Source organism: Dendropsophus ebraccatus, chromosome 1, assembly GCF_027789765.1.
Source record: "Dendropsophus ebraccatus isolate aDenEbr1 chromosome 1, aDenEbr1.pat, whole genome shotgun sequence".
Taxonomy (NCBI): domain Eukaryota; kingdom Metazoa; phylum Chordata; class Amphibia; order Anura; family Hylidae; genus Dendropsophus; species Dendropsophus ebraccatus.
Genome location: NC_091454.1, coordinates 96264048 through 96282764, shown reverse-complemented (window position 1 = coordinate 96282764; position 18717 = coordinate 96264048). Strand labels below are relative to the sequence as shown.

The window sequence follows — 18717 nt, the reverse complement described above, 5'->3', positions numbered from 1 at the left end:
GTGGTTATCCAGGCTTAGAAGAATTTGTCTGCTTTCTTTCAGAAACAGCTCCTCTATTTTCTTCAGTTGGATGCGGTGTTGCAGCTGCCTTCCATAGACATAAATGGAGCTTAATTGCAAAAGTGCAAGAGAGGTGCTGTTTCTGGAAGAAAGCCGACACATTTTTCTAATGGTGCGTTTACACAGAGATTTATCTGACTTTATCTGATTTTTGAAGCCAAAGCCAGGAATGGATTTATGACCTGTTCTTTGTTTATAGTCTGTTCCTGGCTTTGGTTTAAAAAAATCTGTCAAATAAATCTCTTTGTGAAAACGCACCCAAAGACTGGATAATCCCTCAAGATAATGTAGCATGCCACATCAACATCACCACAGTTTTTTGTGTTTCCAATAGAAAGCAGAAGCTGAGAACTGGGAAAAGGAGACTGAATAGATATTAACAAGTATGGAATTAATTGTTAGTCTTACCATGGGCAGTAACATCAAATGCATCTTTAGATCACCTTATACCCTGCCCTCCACAAGTTACCTTATTCTTATAAGTCCTTGCCCAATGTCTGCTCACCTGTGCAGCTCACCACCGGTAGTAGGGATGAGCGAACCGGCTGAGGTTTGGGTTCTTATGAACCTGAACTATCGGCTTCTGATTCCCGCTGTCTGCCCGCTCCATGGAGAGGGTGGATACAACCTTGAGGACCACCTGGAAAACTGGGATACAGCCATAGCCATAAGCTGTATCCCAGTTTTCTAGGCGGTCCTCAGGCTGTATCCACCCTTTCCACGGAGCGGGCAGACAGCTGGAATCAGAAGCCGAGAGTTCAGGTTCATACGAACCCGAACCTCAGCCGGTTCGCTCATCCCTAACCGGTAGCAGAGTGGCTAATGTAGCAGCTGCTTCCATGGCATGCTACATTATTTGTGTAGTGTGCCATGAAATGCATGTGCAGGAGCAGTGAGTCAAATATACAGGACTTCCTGCACCACTCTCCTTTTGGATCATCTGCAGAATATAAAGCCTAAACAGGGATTTTATCATTGTATATTTGAAGTAATTTTTCACACTGTTTTGCTGGTTGCACATCATCTGCACCTGAACCATATTTATCAAAATGGAGCACGTTCTTCATAAATACTGTAGCTTCGATGTTGCCAAAGCTTTGCAAGAATTGTACATCTGTACATTAATTAGCGATAACAACATCATTTAAAGCGAATGTACTACCAGGAACATTCACTTTAAGTGTAGCATATCAATAGAACAGGGCCGGCGCAGGGAAGTGCCACAACTTAAAAAAGGACCCCAGCACCGGCTTCCTGGTGCCGCCCCGTTCTATTGATATGTTCTGTTGATATGTACATCAGGTACATTCACTTTAAACCAAGTTTAGCTTCATCCTAAGGAGTAGTATATATAAAAATAGTGGGCACCGCTATAAATAAGGAGTGCTAAACCGATGCATATAAGTAACAGACAACTCCCCAAAAAGACAAAAGCATTTGCACAAATAGGTAGCACATCACACTAATACTTTATTAGGACAATATCAAAAATACAGAAAATACTATCAACTATGCAGGGGTAAAGCAATAAGGGAGACAAATCCCAAACACTACCCTACATTAAAAACACTTAAAATGTCAACATGAGGCCTGCCGGCGTACCAGCAAGGTCTAACAACCACTCTGACCCCGGACCATATGAGTTCTAACAAAAACTGCCTAAGCAAAATCCCTATGACATATAACATCAAGAAAAATAATTAATATACACATAGGGCAGAGAAGTGAAACGATCACCATGTACAGTCCAAAAAGATAAGGAGCGGGTCAGATAGGCAAAAGTCACCCCACGCGTTCCGCCGCCCAGCAGCTTCCTCAGGGATGTGGGTAATGAGATAGGGACATATTATATATACATGTGGAACATGTGAAAACAATTCCCAACCTTGATGAGATCATGTGCAGGAGAATCCGGCGTCCTGTAATAACGGGCGCCATCTTGGAGAGGCCGCGCATGCGCCGTAGGAACCAAGAAATGAACACAAGAGGCCAAACTGAAAAAACTACAGAAACATGGCGACCGCAACTGTAAACAGAGGTACCGCGCCAAGCACAAGACCTCATAACCTGTGCAGAAGACTAAGGCGTCCGACAATAGTGGTCGCCATCTTAGAGAAATCGCGCATGCGCAATGGAAAAATGAGCAACCAATGACATGTGCAGATAGCTGAAGCATCCGACGATGACGATGGTGAGCGCCATCTTAGAGAGGCTGCGCATGTGCAGTAATTATAAACGTCTAACGATGATGGAAAAGCTGCGCGTGCGCAGTAAATACAAGCACCTAACAATGGTAGGCGCCATCTTAGAGAGGCTGCGCGTGCGCAGTAGATGCAGTAGATGCAAGGGAGGACTCCAGTAATACAGCGAATTCACACTTAAGTGAAAATGATAGGGCATGCGCATATATAGTATTGGGCTCTAGTGGGTTATCCGCAGCACAAATCAGACAAAAGATATCATAAGAAAAAGGACCTAAAGATACATAAATACATATGCTAGTTAGAAGTAATAATATCAGTTGGTATATATAAAGATAGCTTGCATATAGATACTATCCATAAAAGAGCTGCAGTATGATAGCCGCTAACACCCATAAGGCATAACTTGTATAACCCTGGATATCACTAAAATATAATATAATATATATACAACAATGATAAATATAGAATATGACCAACTAAAAAAAAATAAAAGAATAATAAAGATAAAGTGCAAATGGTCAATAAAAGCCATGTAATAGAGGAGCATATACATATCGCGATATGCACATAAGGAAATACGTACACATCACGACATGCAGCAATAATGAAGTGGGAAATGCTATTGTAATAGCAACATCCACTACTACAATAGTCTCCATGGATAATGCCACAAAATAGCAGCAACCACTACTCCAACTGTAACAGTATCCACTACTCCAACTATAGTGGGAAATGCCACAATATAGCAACGTCCACTACTGGATCTAATGAGGTCCTATCGAGTATAATATAGCGCATCATAAAACAGCCCACAAATCACAAAACAAGTCCTAGCCGATAGAATACAATCTAGTATATAATATGCAGAACGACGCATATTAAGGTCTAATTCGATGGGATGAGATATGGCGATCTACAAGACCTATACAGAGCGGCGTCTACAAAACCTATGCAAAGCGGCGTATGACAAAAGTATGTGTTTGGCCCTAACATACCGTGAACCATAATGCACAATGTACAGTATGTGCAGAACGGCAAGTAGTGGGGTTACCCATGGTCGCAAAAACAAAGGCAGAATACGATATATCATATTATATGGTAACCCCCAATGGGGTTGGGTCAAAAGAGACCAAGAAAGGGATATACATATACCAGCCCGAGGGTCAGGAAGTTCAGGCAATGTGAGTAGCAATGGATAGAGGTACAGAACTATATAAGCAGAGGCCAAATGATATATGGATACATGGAAGATCACTGATAGTAAGTAGAGAACTCAAGGATGTTATGCTTAGTGCCGATAATTAATAATTACAAAGGAGGGGACCATAAATGAAGAGCACCAACTAGTGTACAAACCAGTGTGCATATAAATAAAAAAACTAAATAATAACTAAAAACAACCTATAATATAGCAACCTATATATTGTATATTGCAAATGTGGATACCGAACAACAATGATATAAAACGATCCAGTGAAATAATATGGGACCGTATAAAGTAATAATCGGTCTCTAATAGTGCTTAGAAAACTACATGTGAGAACGTCCTCGATCACCTATAGCGATCAAGGACTAAACAACCCGTAATGAAAACAGTGAATGGAAAATACACCACCCAGACTCGCATGGAGGGGTGAATATGCAAACCAGAGTCAGAAGACTCTGAGTATGCACATGTCTGAGGACAACCACCACCCCATGCGGTATAAAAATGTAACCAAACAATAGGGGTTATAAGTAAACAAACCCCCTGCCCTGTGTGAATTCTCCTGCACATGCAAAAGGAGGGACCTAAGGTGTAACTAAACCTATAGGGGAGAGTGATAATGCAGTGATCACCAAAGAAAAAAAGGGGAAAACAATATTAAAAAAAAGAAAAAATTATATATTTATGCAGGTGATGCATAAAAATCTTCCGGGTCAAATTGTAGCAGTGTCCCTTGGGGCCAAAAAAGTGTAGACGAAGCTGGTATTTTTCCTCAGGATCCATCAATGATATCCAAATAACTATTTCTGCGTGTTAACTGTCGTCCAGGTGGATACATTCCCAGTCTCCATTCATTTCACCCATCAGGCGAGAAGCATATCTTTTATAAAACACTAGGTATTAGCAGTTCCATCCTAAAAAAAGGAAAGATTGAATAATATCAACGAGTAAACAGCATGCCATAAGAGTGAACAAGGAAGAAAAGAAAAAAAAAAAAAAAAAAAAAAAAGGTGACCCAATCAGTGATAAGGTCCCGGAAGGACCAACCCCACTGCCCTATGTGTATATTAATTATTTTTCTTGATGTTATATGTCATAGGGATTTTGCTTAGGCAGTTTTTGTTAGAACTCATATGGTCCGGGGTCAGAGTGGTTGTTAGACCTTGCTGGTACGCCGGCAGGCCTCATGTTGACATTTTAAGTGTTTTTAATGTAGGGTAGTGTTTGGGATTTGTCTCCCTTATTGCTTTACCCCTGCATAGTTGATGGTATTTTCTGTATTTTTGATATTGTCCTAATAAAGTATTGCTGTGATGTGCTACCTTTTTGTGCATATGCTTTTGTCTTTTTGGGGAGTTATCCTAAGGAGTCACAAAATGTTGGTGCAAATCGTTTGATTTAAAAAAAATTGCTACAAATATATATATATATATATATGTATATATAAATCTATGTAAATACAGCGATAAATCCCCTATGCTTTGTAGCAGTGTTCACACATTGGCAGGGCAGTTTCTTGCAGGTTTTGTGTATTTTTTATATCTACAGTATAATTTACAGGCTTTACATCTGTAAACTTGTTTTTGAAGGAAGCAATTTCCTAACATAGCACACTTATCTGTCCTTCCTGAGAAGGGTAAACTGACATATACATTTCTTTTTCGGTGACAGTAGAGTCGGTTCTGAAACATTATGGTTTTCATACATTTAAAGGGAATCTGTCAGCTTTGGACAATGTACCGAGCTGTAGACCCCAAGCAGTGAGGGTATAGGAAGATGGGAGACAGTATCTTTTCTTACTTTCAGCATGGAGCCCTGTACATAAGTAAGAGAAAGCAGGGTGGGGAGAACTCATTCTGCTGCAGCTCTGCACCGCCCCTTTTACTATTAAAGGGGTAGTGCGGCGCTAAGAAATTATTCACAAAATAACACACATTACAAAGTTATACAACTTTGTAATGTATGTTATGTATGTGAATGGCCCCCTTCCCCGTGTTCCCCGACCCCGACCTGTGTACCCGGAAGTGTAGTGCATTATACATACCTGATTCGTGTCGACCCCCGTCCTCCGTCTTCTGACAGTGATGTAATCTTCAGGAGGCCGGCTGACCCGCTCCTGCCGTTCCTTAATGCCGGCCCCCCTCTGCCGCGTCATAACTGTGCTCAGCCGAGATTGGCTGAGCACCTCTGTCTGTGTCAGGAACTGTACACAGCAGGAGAGGGTTTTTTATCAGGATTTGCTACTGCTCTGGACAGTTCATGTCATGGACAGAAGAGGCAGCAGAGAGCAATGTGTCACACTGGAAAGAAGACATCACTTACTGCAGGACATACAGCAGCTGATAAGTACTGGAAGGCAAGATTTTTTTTTAATAGAAGCATTTAACCCGTTTGAGCTGATATGGTTCCCTTGAGCATTGTATAAAGCACCTGGAGCGGCCCTAGCACGTACCGGCCGCGGCCGCAGCAGGTGCTTTATAACGGAGAAAATGACTTTTATTCCCCGGCTCGTGACTAGATATGAGCGGGGAAGTAGTCATGGTGGGCGGCTCCCCGCTCGTATCTAGTCACTGTGCTCTGCCGCTCACAGCGCGCTCAGAGGGGATGATTGACAGGCAGAGAGGTCCATTACTGTCAATCAAACGGGCTGATTGGTTCCCTTTAAAAAATCTATATAACTTTGCTTGCATAGTATCATGCTGTAGTTACTATTTTGGTGCACATTTGTTGATAAATCCAGTTTATTATTTTGTGTTCTGTCGTTTTAGCTTGTTTCTTTGCACCAAAAATATGTTTTTAGTGACTGACCTGAGTGTTACAAATGTATTGTTGCCATGCCCCTTTAGGCCATGTTCACACAGGGTATGAGACCCTGCTGTTCTGTGACCCGGCCACAGAACGTCCGGTGTCAACGGAAGATCATCTTCATTTCTGGTGAATTTGGATGCTGACGCCCAAACAAAAACAAACAAACCTCAAGAGCATAAAAACCCTGTAAAATTGTTAGTTTTGTGACTTCTACTTAAAAACTGTTGGCCATGTGCCAGGTTTTAGAAGCAACAGGTGACAACATTTTGATGCAAGTAGTAGTATTACACAGGACGAATATCGTGTGAAAAATCGTTATATCGTTCAAATTTAAATGATAATCGTTCTGTGTAATTGCAGGCAACGATGGAAAAATGTCATTCGCACAGCTCAGCTCTGGGAGTCGGGTCGTGACATCACCATTTTATCCAGGAAATAAAGCCTTGATGCAGTGGTAAGTGCAGGGAAAAAAGCACTTTATAAGCATTTCCTGTAATAAGTGTATGTTAGTGATTTGTATAACTTTTGTGGGCAATACAATACTTTAATAAAAATTTTCACCGGACTTCTCCTTTAATTGTTCGCTGTAATTCCACATTCGTTCACTCTAGTTCCGCATTTTTTCACTAATCGTTCAGTGTAATTGCACATTGTTTATTGTTTTGCTGGGATCGGAAGGAATAAACGATCATTTTTAACGATCACCAATTATCGCTCCGTGGAATAGGCCCCTTAGGGTCCTATTCCACAGGCCGATGGGGGCACAAAGAATAATGTGAACAATTGCCGATCTGCTAGACCGGAGCTTGTTTACTGGGCCTATTCCACGGCCCAATAATCGTTTAGCGAGGGCTGCAGGGACATCGTTACCGATGTCCTTGCAGCCCTTGTTTAAACCCATACATTACATAACCATGCAGCTGGACTTCTCCTGTGCCTCTTCACCTGGTCCGCGCAGCAGCAGCTTCGGAGCGGCCTGTCCGAACTGACAGACCGCTCAGCCAATCACTAGCCGTGGCAGTACCGGGCGGTGATTGGCTGAGCGGTCTGTTACCTCAGACAGGCCGCTCCGAAGCTGCTGCCATGATAACATGTTTTGCTATGCTTTCTCAGTAGAATTTCGTATATCAGTCAGTGTTCCCTAACTTGTGACTCTTCATCTGTGGCCCAGCTACAACTCCTCTAGCTGTATCTGGCTGGTGTGGCATGATGGGAGTTGTAGTTTGACAGCCACAGGTTGGGAATCCTGCCCTGACAAGGTGTAGTCCAGGCCCAGGAGACACAGCTGCACATGTCAGTGATTCTCATACAACATTCCTATTACAGGTTCCGTCCCAGAGACTACGTGAGAAAGGAGGGAGCAGTGCCGGCCGTATCAGAGGATCAGCTGGCCGCCTGCCCGGTGCACAGCGCAGCCTCTGCCTCTTACTACATGTAACAACTCATCCTCATCCAAACAAGGCAGGGCTGACGTCAGCGCTGCGGCAGCCAATCACTACACCTCTCCGCACCTTTAGCCCCGCCCCTCTATGAAGGCGGTGCCGGCGAGCAGCTCTGCCAGAGCTATAGGTCCTGCTGTAGGGTTTTCTCGCGAGAATATGCAAATGAGCGTCGCGGGCGCGCGTTGTGTGTGCGCAGCCGGTCGGGGCCTGCAGACGTCTGTGTGTCAGTGAGAGAGCGGTTGGGTGTGGGCCCCGGACTCGGCCTACGGACGGGGGCTGCGGTGTTGGGCGGCCTCCGCTCCCTTCTGTACGGAACCTCGCCGAGGAGCGGTGGGAGACAGCGGCGGCCAGTCAGGAAGGAAAGGACCCGGGGCTGGGAGGGGGGAGGGAATGAAGATGGCGGACGCTAAACAGAAGAGGAACGAGCAGCTCAAACGCTGGATCGGCTCAGAGACAGACCTGGAGCCGCACGTCATCAAGCGGAAGAAGACCAAGGTGAAGTTCGACGATGGAGCCGTCTTCCTGGCAGCCTGCTCCAGCGGTGACAGCGAGGAGGTGCTCAAGTTACTGGACCGGGGGGCTGACATCAACTACGCCAATGTGGACGGGCTGACGGCGCTGCACCAGGTACACAGCACCCCTGCGGGGGACCCTGCTGCCTCTGCCGCCCCGCTGCTAGGCCCGGCCTCAGCCTGCCGCCATGGGCCGCCTATACCTGCTCACCTGTCATTCCTAGGAGGGCAGGTCTGTAGTGTGGGGGCACTGTGCCCGGGCACCTGCTGACGTCATCAGTGTGCTCACAGGGTACTGCAGTCCTAGTCACACATCAGCAGTGTGCTCACAGGGTACTGCAGTCCTAGTCACTCATCAGCACAGTGCTCACAGGGTACTGCAGTCCTAGTCACACGTCAGCAGTGTGCTCACAGGGTACTGCAGTCCTAGTCACACATCAGCAGTGTGCTCACAGGGTACTGCAGTCCTAGTCACACATCAGCAGTGTGCTCACAGGGTACTGCAGTCCTAGTCACACATCAGCAGTGTGCTCACAGGGTACTGCAGTCCTAGTCACACATCAGCAGTGTGCTCACAGGGTACTGCAGTCCTAGTCACACATCAGCAGTGTGCTCACAGGGTACTGCAGTCCTAGTCACACATCAGCAGTGTGCTCACAGGGTACTGCAGTCCTAGTCACACATCAGCAGTGTGCTCACAGGGTACTGCAGTCCTAGTCACACATCAGCAGTGTGCTCACAGGGTACTGCAGTCCTAGTCACACATCAGCAGTGTGCTCACAGGGTACTGCAGTCCTAGTCACACATCAGCAGTGTGCTCACAGGGTACTGCAGTCCTAGTCACACATCAGCAGGGATCAGCACCTCAACAGTTTACCAAAGAGTTTTCCTAAGGACTCACATATTGTATGTAGTGCTAGGGCCCAAGTAGTGCAGCGATTGCAGTCTCATCACAGGTACCTTGGCAGGTGGTGCGGCGACTAGTCTCATCACAGGTACCTTGGCAGGTGGTGCGGCGACTAGTCTCATCACAGGTACCTGGGCAGGTGGTGCGGCGACTAGTCTCATCACAGGTACCTGGGCAGGTGGTGCGGCGACTAGTCTCATCACAGGTACCTGGGCAGGTGGTGCGGCGACTAGTCTCATCACAGGTCTCAGGGAATACTGAGGTACTTGGGCAGTGGCTGCAGTAATTACCATCCCATCACAGGTCTTGGGGAATACTGGGGTACTTGGGCAGTGGCTGCAGTAATTACCATCCCATCACAGGTCTTGGGGAATACTGGGGTACTTGGACAGTGGCTGCAGTAATTACCATCACATCACAGGTCTTGGGGACCATTGCAGGACCTAGGTAGTGGCTGCAGTGATCACAGTCTCATCATGGGTATTGGAGAGCATTGGGGCAGTGGCTGCGGTTATTACCATCCCAGGTGCATTGTGGTACCTGGGAGTGTTCCCCACAGACCTGCAGGCAGTATTTGTGGGGTTGTCAGGTGACCACTGACAGGTTCTTAAACTAGTTATCCTGTACAGGCCTTTAAGCTGAGACAGAGTTTTAGAGTGTGTTCACACATGCAGATTTGATGCTCTGCTTCAGTTATTTAGATCAAATCTGCGCGGATCCACACCATCAAATCCAATATGATACGATTAGAGATGAGCAAACCTTGAGCATGCTCGAGTCCATCCGAACCCGAACGTTGGGTATTTGATGAGCAGTGGCTGCTGAAGTTGGATAAAGCTCTAAGGTTGTCTGGAAAACATGGATACAGCCAATGACTATATCCATGTTTTCCACATAGCCTTAGGGCTTTATCCAACTTCAGCAGCCTCCGCTAATCAAATGCTGAAAGTTCGGATCGACTCGAGCATGCTCCAGGTTCACTCCTCTTTAGATACGATACATGTGAAGCTACCCTAAATGTTTTCTTACTTCATAACATTGGAGAATGGGATTGGTAGGAGTGCCTACATGCCATGCACCATCTTATGTATGTGGGTGGCTTAGATTGTATTGGTTGGTGTTATGTGATGGTATTTGAGTCCTATAAAGTTCCTATTATGTATGGGCAGCTTCAGGCGTGCTCATATATATAATGTATTTCTACTATACATTTCTACTATCCTTTTTGCTGCTAAGCTGTTCATTCTGTTAAGCAGTTTCTGTCTACATTCAGCAATGTTTGGTGGTGACAACTGGTATGTCCAGTGTTGCAGCCCCTCCAGTGGTTATCACCCACCTTTCTTCTGACTCTGAATGGCAGATCTGCCTAGTCATGTCCCTGCATTGCCACATACTCGGCCTTCCCTTAAAGCGTAACTGTCATTTCAGGGTCATTTTTCTGAAAACATTAAATATCAATAGTACAAGCGATTTTAAGAAACTCTGTAATAGGTTTTATGTTCTAAAAAAGTTTCCTTCTGTACTGAAAAGCAATCTCCCAGCCTCCCCCCTCACATCAGATGAAGCAGGATTTCTGTCTCCATTATGTGGCTATGGAGAGGGGAGGGGTTGTTAGGAGTGACTGAGCACGGAGGATTTCTGCAAAGCACAACACCCTGCAATCTTCTCTCAGTAAGTTCATAGATAAGCACTGACCTTTCTGACCCCTGAATCCTGCGGTTTAGGTGCCCAGAGAGTCTACAAACAGCTGACCTTCATGTCACCTCTTCCTGCTCCCTCATCTCCCTCGGCCCCTCCCCCATCCATAAGGATAGAATGGAGAGAGCAGAACCCGTCTTCACTGGCTTCTCTGTAATGAAGACGTGTTTGCCTGATAATGCACAGATAAGAAGTCAGGGGGGGGGGGGGGAGGCTGGGAGATTGCTTCTTGAGTACAGAAAGAGGCTTTTTTGGCTGATGAAACCTATTACAGAGTTTCTTAAAATCACTTATACTACTGATTTCTGCAATAAAAAAATGACAGTTACTCTTTAAGGTGTATTGCTGACAACCCCTATGAGATCTGTCATGGCAGCGGCTTCCTGCTGTCACATTTGAGAAGCAGAAAAGAAGGAAACTGATGTAACAAACAAAAGGCAGTACAGAAGTGTCAGCTTAGCATATGGGGGGGGGGGGGATCTGATTACTTGTAAACTTTAAGAGCACACACTTTACTGCCTCTAGAGTGTTAGCATATTGTATCTAATACATTCCTTATGCCTATATAGGAATGTTGATATACTAGTAATAGGTTTGGTGCTTTGTCATACAGTATGTCAGCCATCATCCCAGAGGAGCTAGTAGCCGAGGCTTAAGGCCCTATTCCACGGAACGATTATCGTTCGTATTCGGCCGATATCGGCCGCTACGGACTATAATCGTCCGGTGGAATAGAGTTGAAAAACAAGCGACTGATATAGCAGCGATCTGCTGCCGTCGCTCCGTTGAATAGTAGCATCGGCAGCAGACGCTGCTATATCCTATGGGCTGCCCGGACGATCAGCGATCCCCCCCGCAGCTCCCCGCCGCCCCCTCCCGCACTCACCCGCTCGCTGCGGCCGCGTTGAATAGCGGCGGCAGCGAGCGGGGAACGAGGAGCAAACAAGCGCTGAGAGCACTCGTTTGCTCCTCTAAATGACCTGTGGAATAGGGGCATAAGTGTATGTTCTGTTTGTGGCCGGCAGATAGGAATCTGTGTGTTGGCCAAATAAGGGCAGGTTAGCCATGGGAGATAATGCACGAGGTGCTGGGCAGGCTCGCCTTGCATTACAGCTTTCTGTACAGCTGCTGAGCTCCGATTGGACTTGCACAAAGCTAAGGAATCTGAGATTTCAGTCAAGGTCAATCTAGTGTTTTACTTTACCTCTGTATGTGGTGTTCTTAGCTGCGTGGTCTGCTAGCTTTGTCAGCTGTGTCTGCTCTCCTTTTGCTAGTGCTCAGCAGAAATTTAGTCCCTGACTACATTTAAGGTTTTGTGTATATTAAAATTGTTGTTTCCTTTCTTAGTTCCATCTGCACTGGGACAGGACACTTCCCACTTTAAAACACTATGTAGTTAACGCAAGACTTTGTATTGTGTTGGCTTTCTAGTGCTGGATTGGTTGTATCTGCATTGGACGCCTCTATGGCAGATTCTGACAGAATTGTACAGCTTGCAGCGCTGCTGTGTACTCTGGTGAGGTCATGCCCACCATGTCTAAAACCTAACAGGTCCCTATATAGTCATGGAGGCCTGTCAGACACTATCTCTGTATGTCATAGGACAGTCCTGGCACCGACATCATATAAGCAAGCTGGCAATGAAAAGCAGCTGCTAAGTGCTGGGGATTCTGACTTTTTATAATGAAGTCCACTGCCACTTTTCTTCATTGTGACGTTCAGGAGATTTCCTGTAAATAAGTTGACTTGATAATGTGAATACAAAAATGGCATGGCTCAGACAAAGCAGCAAGGGATAGGAAGAAAAGCGTCGTTCTTAGACTGACAGGAGTGCTACACTGTTATCCCTTCCATACATACTCTAGTAACAGCAGACGAGGGAGCCTTCCTGCTGCAGGGCATCACTGACAGGAAGGGGTGTATACCCTGAAACGTGTTGTTGAGACCAATAAACTATTTCAATCATCTCGCTGATTGATGCCGTGAGTGCTGTTCACTGGTTCCAGTTCATCCCGGTAAGCTCCATGGACCTGACACTTTTCATGTCTTTCCTCCACATAGTGTTCGCTGTAAGGGATAAATATATCTACATTGCAAAGGGTGAAATCGCGATACAACATGGATATGCAGTTTTTTTCCCTGGCACAGCAGCTCCCCAGGATTCAGGATGTATTTGGGGGTGCATAATGTAACAGGATGATGTCTTTCCTATCCAATTGTTTACTTACTAAGGCTCTGAATCTCCTCCTGAGGAAATCCCCATTTTCCCAATAGCGCTGCACACTGTGGATTTACTTGGCATGAGGAGGAAAGGGTAAAGGGAGCTGTGACAGCAGGCACTAGGTTGATGGCTGCTCAGGAATGAGCGCCTTGCCTTCTGATGGTGTCGCTCGGTTGCCATGCCAGTCTGTAGCCTGGGATTTCTCTAGCCCAACTCAACAGAATAGTTTTCTAAAAATGAATACTGTAGTTTGCTACAATGGGAAAACACTGGTTCTTTGTTTGCTTTAGGTGGGAATGATTTGTGAACATGTAGCAATGACTATTCCTGATCACACATGCAGGTTACTAGCATATTTACTTGTAGCATGAGGCTTTGGGTGGAGATATGATTAGGACAGCCAATCCCAAGCCAATGAAGTATTTCTACTTGCCTGTAGACTACTTCTGTGCAACAGCACATACTACTTAAAAGGTTTTCCACTAGATCAAAAATCCCTGAAACTCTTTGTAGACATGCTAAAGATGGTTCTGTACGCTTGGTGTGGTTTAAACCTTTTAGGCCTTCTCCTTCCTGGTAGATGCACATGTCACTTTGGGTGTATAGTGGATTGTGCTTGAGAAATCCAATCAATGAATGGGACAGGCAGAATTCAAGCAGAGTCTGTGGCACGAACTCCGCTTGAAATTTCCTGCCGATTTTGTAGTATGAACAATGCCCTAAGACTGTAAAGCAGAGCTTCTCAATTCCAGTCCTCATGGTCCACCAACAGGTCATGTTTTGAGGATATCCCATACAAAGGTCACCTGTGATAATACCTGATGCACCGAGTATAATTATATTACCTGTCAAATACTAAGGAAATCCTCTAATCATGACCTATTGGTGGACCATGAGGACTAGAATTAAGAAGCACTGCTGTAGAGTATCAAAGAAGATACAGCATGAAGCTGTGTCTTTTCTTACACTGTTACTGCAACAGTAGCACTGGGAAGCTGCACCACAGAGGATATGCCAAGAGTCTGTTCACTGCACATAGAAGAGACAGGCAGTATAGGTCAGATACTCACTGTATGGGCTAACCTACTACTGTATGTCACTGCTTGCCTTGGTCCCATAGATATAGCACCATTCTGTGATTGGAGGAGCTGAATGGGGAGGGTTAGGATAGATAATTGAATCCAAGAGGTCAGCTGACCCAGGACAGGCCACTTCCAGACAGCGCTGTGGAGTCAGTAAACCACAGCTCTGACTCTTGAATGTTATCAGGACAGGGTCCGACTCCTTCATAAATGGCTAGTCAGACACCAGAGGACTTATTTGTCCAAGTAGAACTGGCTCAGAAGCTTCAGTGTAATGTCTCACATGATCCTGGGGCGACTTCTGAGTGTATAAGGAAAGATATAAAGCAGATTCTCCTGTGTGCAGTGGATGCAGCTAGTCTCCAGCCACCATGTCCTGAACTACTAACAACTAGACTAATATTCACCATACACAAAGGAAAACTGCTTACAATGCCAAATATTTGTGATATAGGGGGGTCCGCCATAGAGATAGAGAGGCGTCAGCATTAGGCCCAGATTTATCAGCTCTTTCAGCGTACACGCTCCTGAAACATTGAAGCCTCACAGGAACTACCTGCTCAGCTAGTCAGTGACTGCAGCTGTATCCTGCCTCACTTACTGATTGGGAGCATGTTGCACTGGGGGGCACGGGGATGTGTAAATAGGACTTCTTATTATCACAACCCCCTGGATTTTTCACTGATGCTCAAACTACCCCTTTATTTCTGCATTGCTGCTGCAATAGTACACACACACACACACACACACACACACACACACACACAGCCTGCTGCAGTCATAGCGCGTGCACATTGCCTGCTGCAGCCATAGAACACTGAAGAAAAACACGCAAACTTCTCTCAGAGAGAAAACGCCACCCTGAGGACAGAGGTTACTGCTACACTACTTATGGCTTCTTCTCTACATTACACAGGATATCTTCATATTACACTACTACACTATTGCACTGCTGCTCATATACAATCATATATATACAGGTACTCCAGCTGATGGTGGGAATACACTACCTAGTGATAATGTTTTACCTTTTACCCCCATCCCATCTAGTGACCACGGAGATCCCTTATACTATACATATCCACAAAATTTGGATCCACACCCGTATAAAATTTAGATATCTTTATTAACCCCTTAGTGACCGCCGATACGGCTTTCTACGGCGGTCACTAATGGGCCTTATTCTGCTGCCATCAGCTTTTTACGGCGATGGCAGAGAATAAGGCTGCGGGGCCGGGACGGCCCCCACCCCATCCCCCCGGCTACCGGAGGTAGCTGAGGGGTTGGGGCAGTGTGTGAGGTCCGTCCCGGCCCCCCCCCCTTACCGACGATCGCCGCTATTAACGTTATAGCGGCGACCGTCGGTAAATGAGAGTACCGGTGCCGCCGCCGCCTTTCATCTCCCCCCGCCGTGAATCTACGGCGGGGGGAGATGAAATAAGTATCCCCCAGACCTCAGATCAGCCCCCCCTAGTGCCCCGATAACTAACCCCCCTCCCCCGGCGGCCATCATTTCCAAGATGGCCGCCGCCATCGCTGTGAACCGACTAACGTCGGTTCACAGCGATTAAAAGGTTAAAATGAATGAAAGCCCCATGCTCTCCGCCACCGGAGGTAGCGGAGAGCATGGGGCAGTCATCGGGGACCCCCCTGTGGGGTCCCGGTACAAGCGATCAGCGGTATATACTATATACCGCTGATCGCTTGTGCCATGTGCTCCCGGCACTTTTTATCCCCTGTCACCATGAATGATTGGTGACAGGGGATAAAAAGTGATGTCCCCCCACCCCCCCAAGTCGCCCCCCACCCCCCCTGTCACCCCCGTCCCCGAGTCACCCCCCCCCCTTCCCCATATACTCACCGGATCGACGGAGCTCCTTCCTCCTCGACGTCCTGGCTGGTTATGAAGTGCGCATGCGCTCCACAACCAGCCAAGCTCTGAAAATTTAAAGTGACAGAGACCAATTTGGTCTCTGTCACTGAACTATGATTACTGAGATAGAAAATATCACAGTAATCATAGTAATACAGTGAAAATGAATATGTAAAGTACAAAAAGTGACAAACATACAAAAAAATAAAACACACACTTTTTATTATAGTAATAATTGCAGTTTACTCCCAAATTACCCCTAACCCCTCCCCAGATTACCCGTAACCACCGCACGTTGCCCGTAACCACCGCACGTTGTCCGTAACCACCGCACGTTGCCCGTAACCACCGCACGTTGTCCGTAACCACCGCACGTTGCCCGTAACCACCGCACGTTGTCCGTAACCACCGCACGTTGTCCGTAACCACCGCACGTTGTCCGTAACCACCGCACGTTGTCCGTAACCACCGCACGTTGCCCGTAACCACCGCACGTTGCCCGTAACCACCGCACGTTGCCCGTAACCACCCCAAATTGCCAGTGACCCCCTCCAGATTGCCCGTAACCACCCCAAATTACATGTACCCACCCCAGATTACCTATAAGCACTTCAGTTTATCAGTAACAATCCCAGATTGTCTGTAACCCTTCCAGGTTGCACATAGCCCCCCCAGGTTCCCCGTAATCATGCCAGATTACATGTAACCCCCCCAGATTGCACGTAACCACTGCGCGTTGCCTCTGACCACGCCACAATGCCTCTGACCACGCCACGATGCCTCTGACCACGCCACAATGCCTCTGACCACGCCACAATGCCTCTGACCACCGCACGTCGCCTCTGACCACCGCACGTCGCCTCTGACCACCGCACCTTGCCTCTGACCACCCCAAATTGCCAATGACCCCCTCCAGATTGCGGTGCCCATGTCAGATTACAGGTACCCACCCCAGATTGCCTATAAGAACTTCAGTTTATCCGTAACCACCCCACATTGCCCGTAACCACCCCACGTTGCCCGTATCCACCTCAGATTGTCTGTAAGCACTGCAGGTTGCCCGTAACCAGCCAACGTTGCCTGTAACCACCCCAGATTGTCTGTAAGCATTGCAGGTTGCCCGTAACCACCCCACGTTTCCCGTAACCATCCCAGATTGTCTGTAAGCACAGCAGGTTGCCCGTAACCAGCCCACGTTGCCCGTAACCAGCCCACGTTGCCTGTAACCAGCCCACGTTGCCTGTAACCAGCCCACGTTGCCTGTAACCAGCCCACGTTGCCTGTAACCACCCCACGTTGCCTGTAACCACCCCACGTTGCCGTAACCACAGCAGGTTGCCCGTGACCACCACACGTTGCCCATAACCACCACACATTGCCCGTAACCACCCTGCGTTGCCTGTAACCACCCCACGTTGCCTGTAACCACCCCAGGTTGCCGTAATCACAGCAGGTTGCCCGTGACCACCCCATGTTGTCCGTAACCACCCCAGATTACCTGTAACCACCTCAGGTTGCCCATAACCACCCCTGGTTGCCCGTAACCACCCCACATTACCTGTAATCTAATTTTTTTTATCTTATTTTAGTAACTGCGCTATTCTAATAACCATTACTAGCTGCGGTTTTGCTCCTGTAAATCGGCGCTCCTTCCCTTCTGAGCCCTGCTGTGTGCCCATACAGTGGTTTATGCCCACATATGGGGTACCGTTGTACTCAGGAGAACCTGCGTTACAGATTTTGGGGTACGTTTTCTCTCCTGTTCCTCGTCAAATTGAGAAATTTCAAACTAAACCAACATATTATTGGAAAAATTCGAGTTTTTCATTTTTACTGGCCAATTTTGAATACTTTCCTCTAATACCTGTGGGGTAAAAATGGTCACCACACCCCAAGATGAATTCTTTGAGGGGTGCTCTTTCCAAGATGTGGTGACTTTTGGGGGGAATCTATTCTGCTGACACTACAGGGGCTCAGCAAACGCACCTGGCGCTCAGAAACTTCTTCAGAAAAATCTGCACTGAAAATGCTAATTGGCGCTCCTTCCCTTCTGAGCCCGGCTGTGTGCCCATGCAGTGGTTTATGCCCACATATGGGGTACCGTTCTACTCAGGAGAACCTGTGTTACATATATTGGGGTGACATTTCTCTCCTGTTCCTCGTGAAATTGAGAAATTTTAAACTAAAGGAACATATTATTGGAAAAATTCGAGTTTTTCATTTTTACTGTCTACTTTTGAATACTTTCCTCAAATACCTGTGGGGTCAAAATGCTCACCACACCCCAAAATAAATTCTATGAGGGGTGCACTTTCCAAAATGGAGTGACTTATGGCGAGATTTTACTCCGCTAGCACTACAGGGGCGCTGCAAACGCACCTGGCGCTCAGAAACTTCTTCAGCAAAATCTGCATTGAAAAAGCTAATTGGCGCTCCTTCCATTTTGAGCCCTCCTGTGTGCCCATGCAGTGGTTTACGCCCACATATGGGGTACCATTGTACTCAGGAGAACCTGCGTTACAAATTTTGTGGTACTTTTTTCCTCTTGTTCCTCGTGAAATTGAGAAATTTCAAACTAAAAGAACATAATATTGGAAAAATTTGAGTTTTTCATTTTTACTGTCTACTTTTGAATACTTTCCTCTAATACCTGTGGGGTCAAAATGGTCACCACACACCAAGATGAATACTTTGAGGGGTGCA

The 18717-nt window shown here is 46.6% G+C and overlaps 1 protein-coding gene across 5 annotated transcripts in view; it reads left to right on the top strand.

The window, feature by feature from the left end:
• Positions 1 to 7878: 7878 nt before the first annotated feature.
• PPP1R12A (protein phosphatase 1 regulatory subunit 12A) overlaps positions 7879 to 18717 on the top strand; it is a 113694-nt gene continuing 102855 nt past the window's right edge. For 4 of the 5 annotated variants that reach the window (XM_069975678.1, XM_069975686.1, XM_069975658.1 and 1 more), the window contains exon 1: positions 7879 to 8348. In XM_069975678.1, the coding sequence (XP_069831779.1) occupies positions 8112 to 8348 (237 nt within the window). In that variant the 5' untranslated portion in view covers positions 7879 to 8111. The remainder of the gene's footprint in view (positions 8349 to 18717) is intronic. The other variant, XM_069975667.1, reaches the window with a different exon arrangement.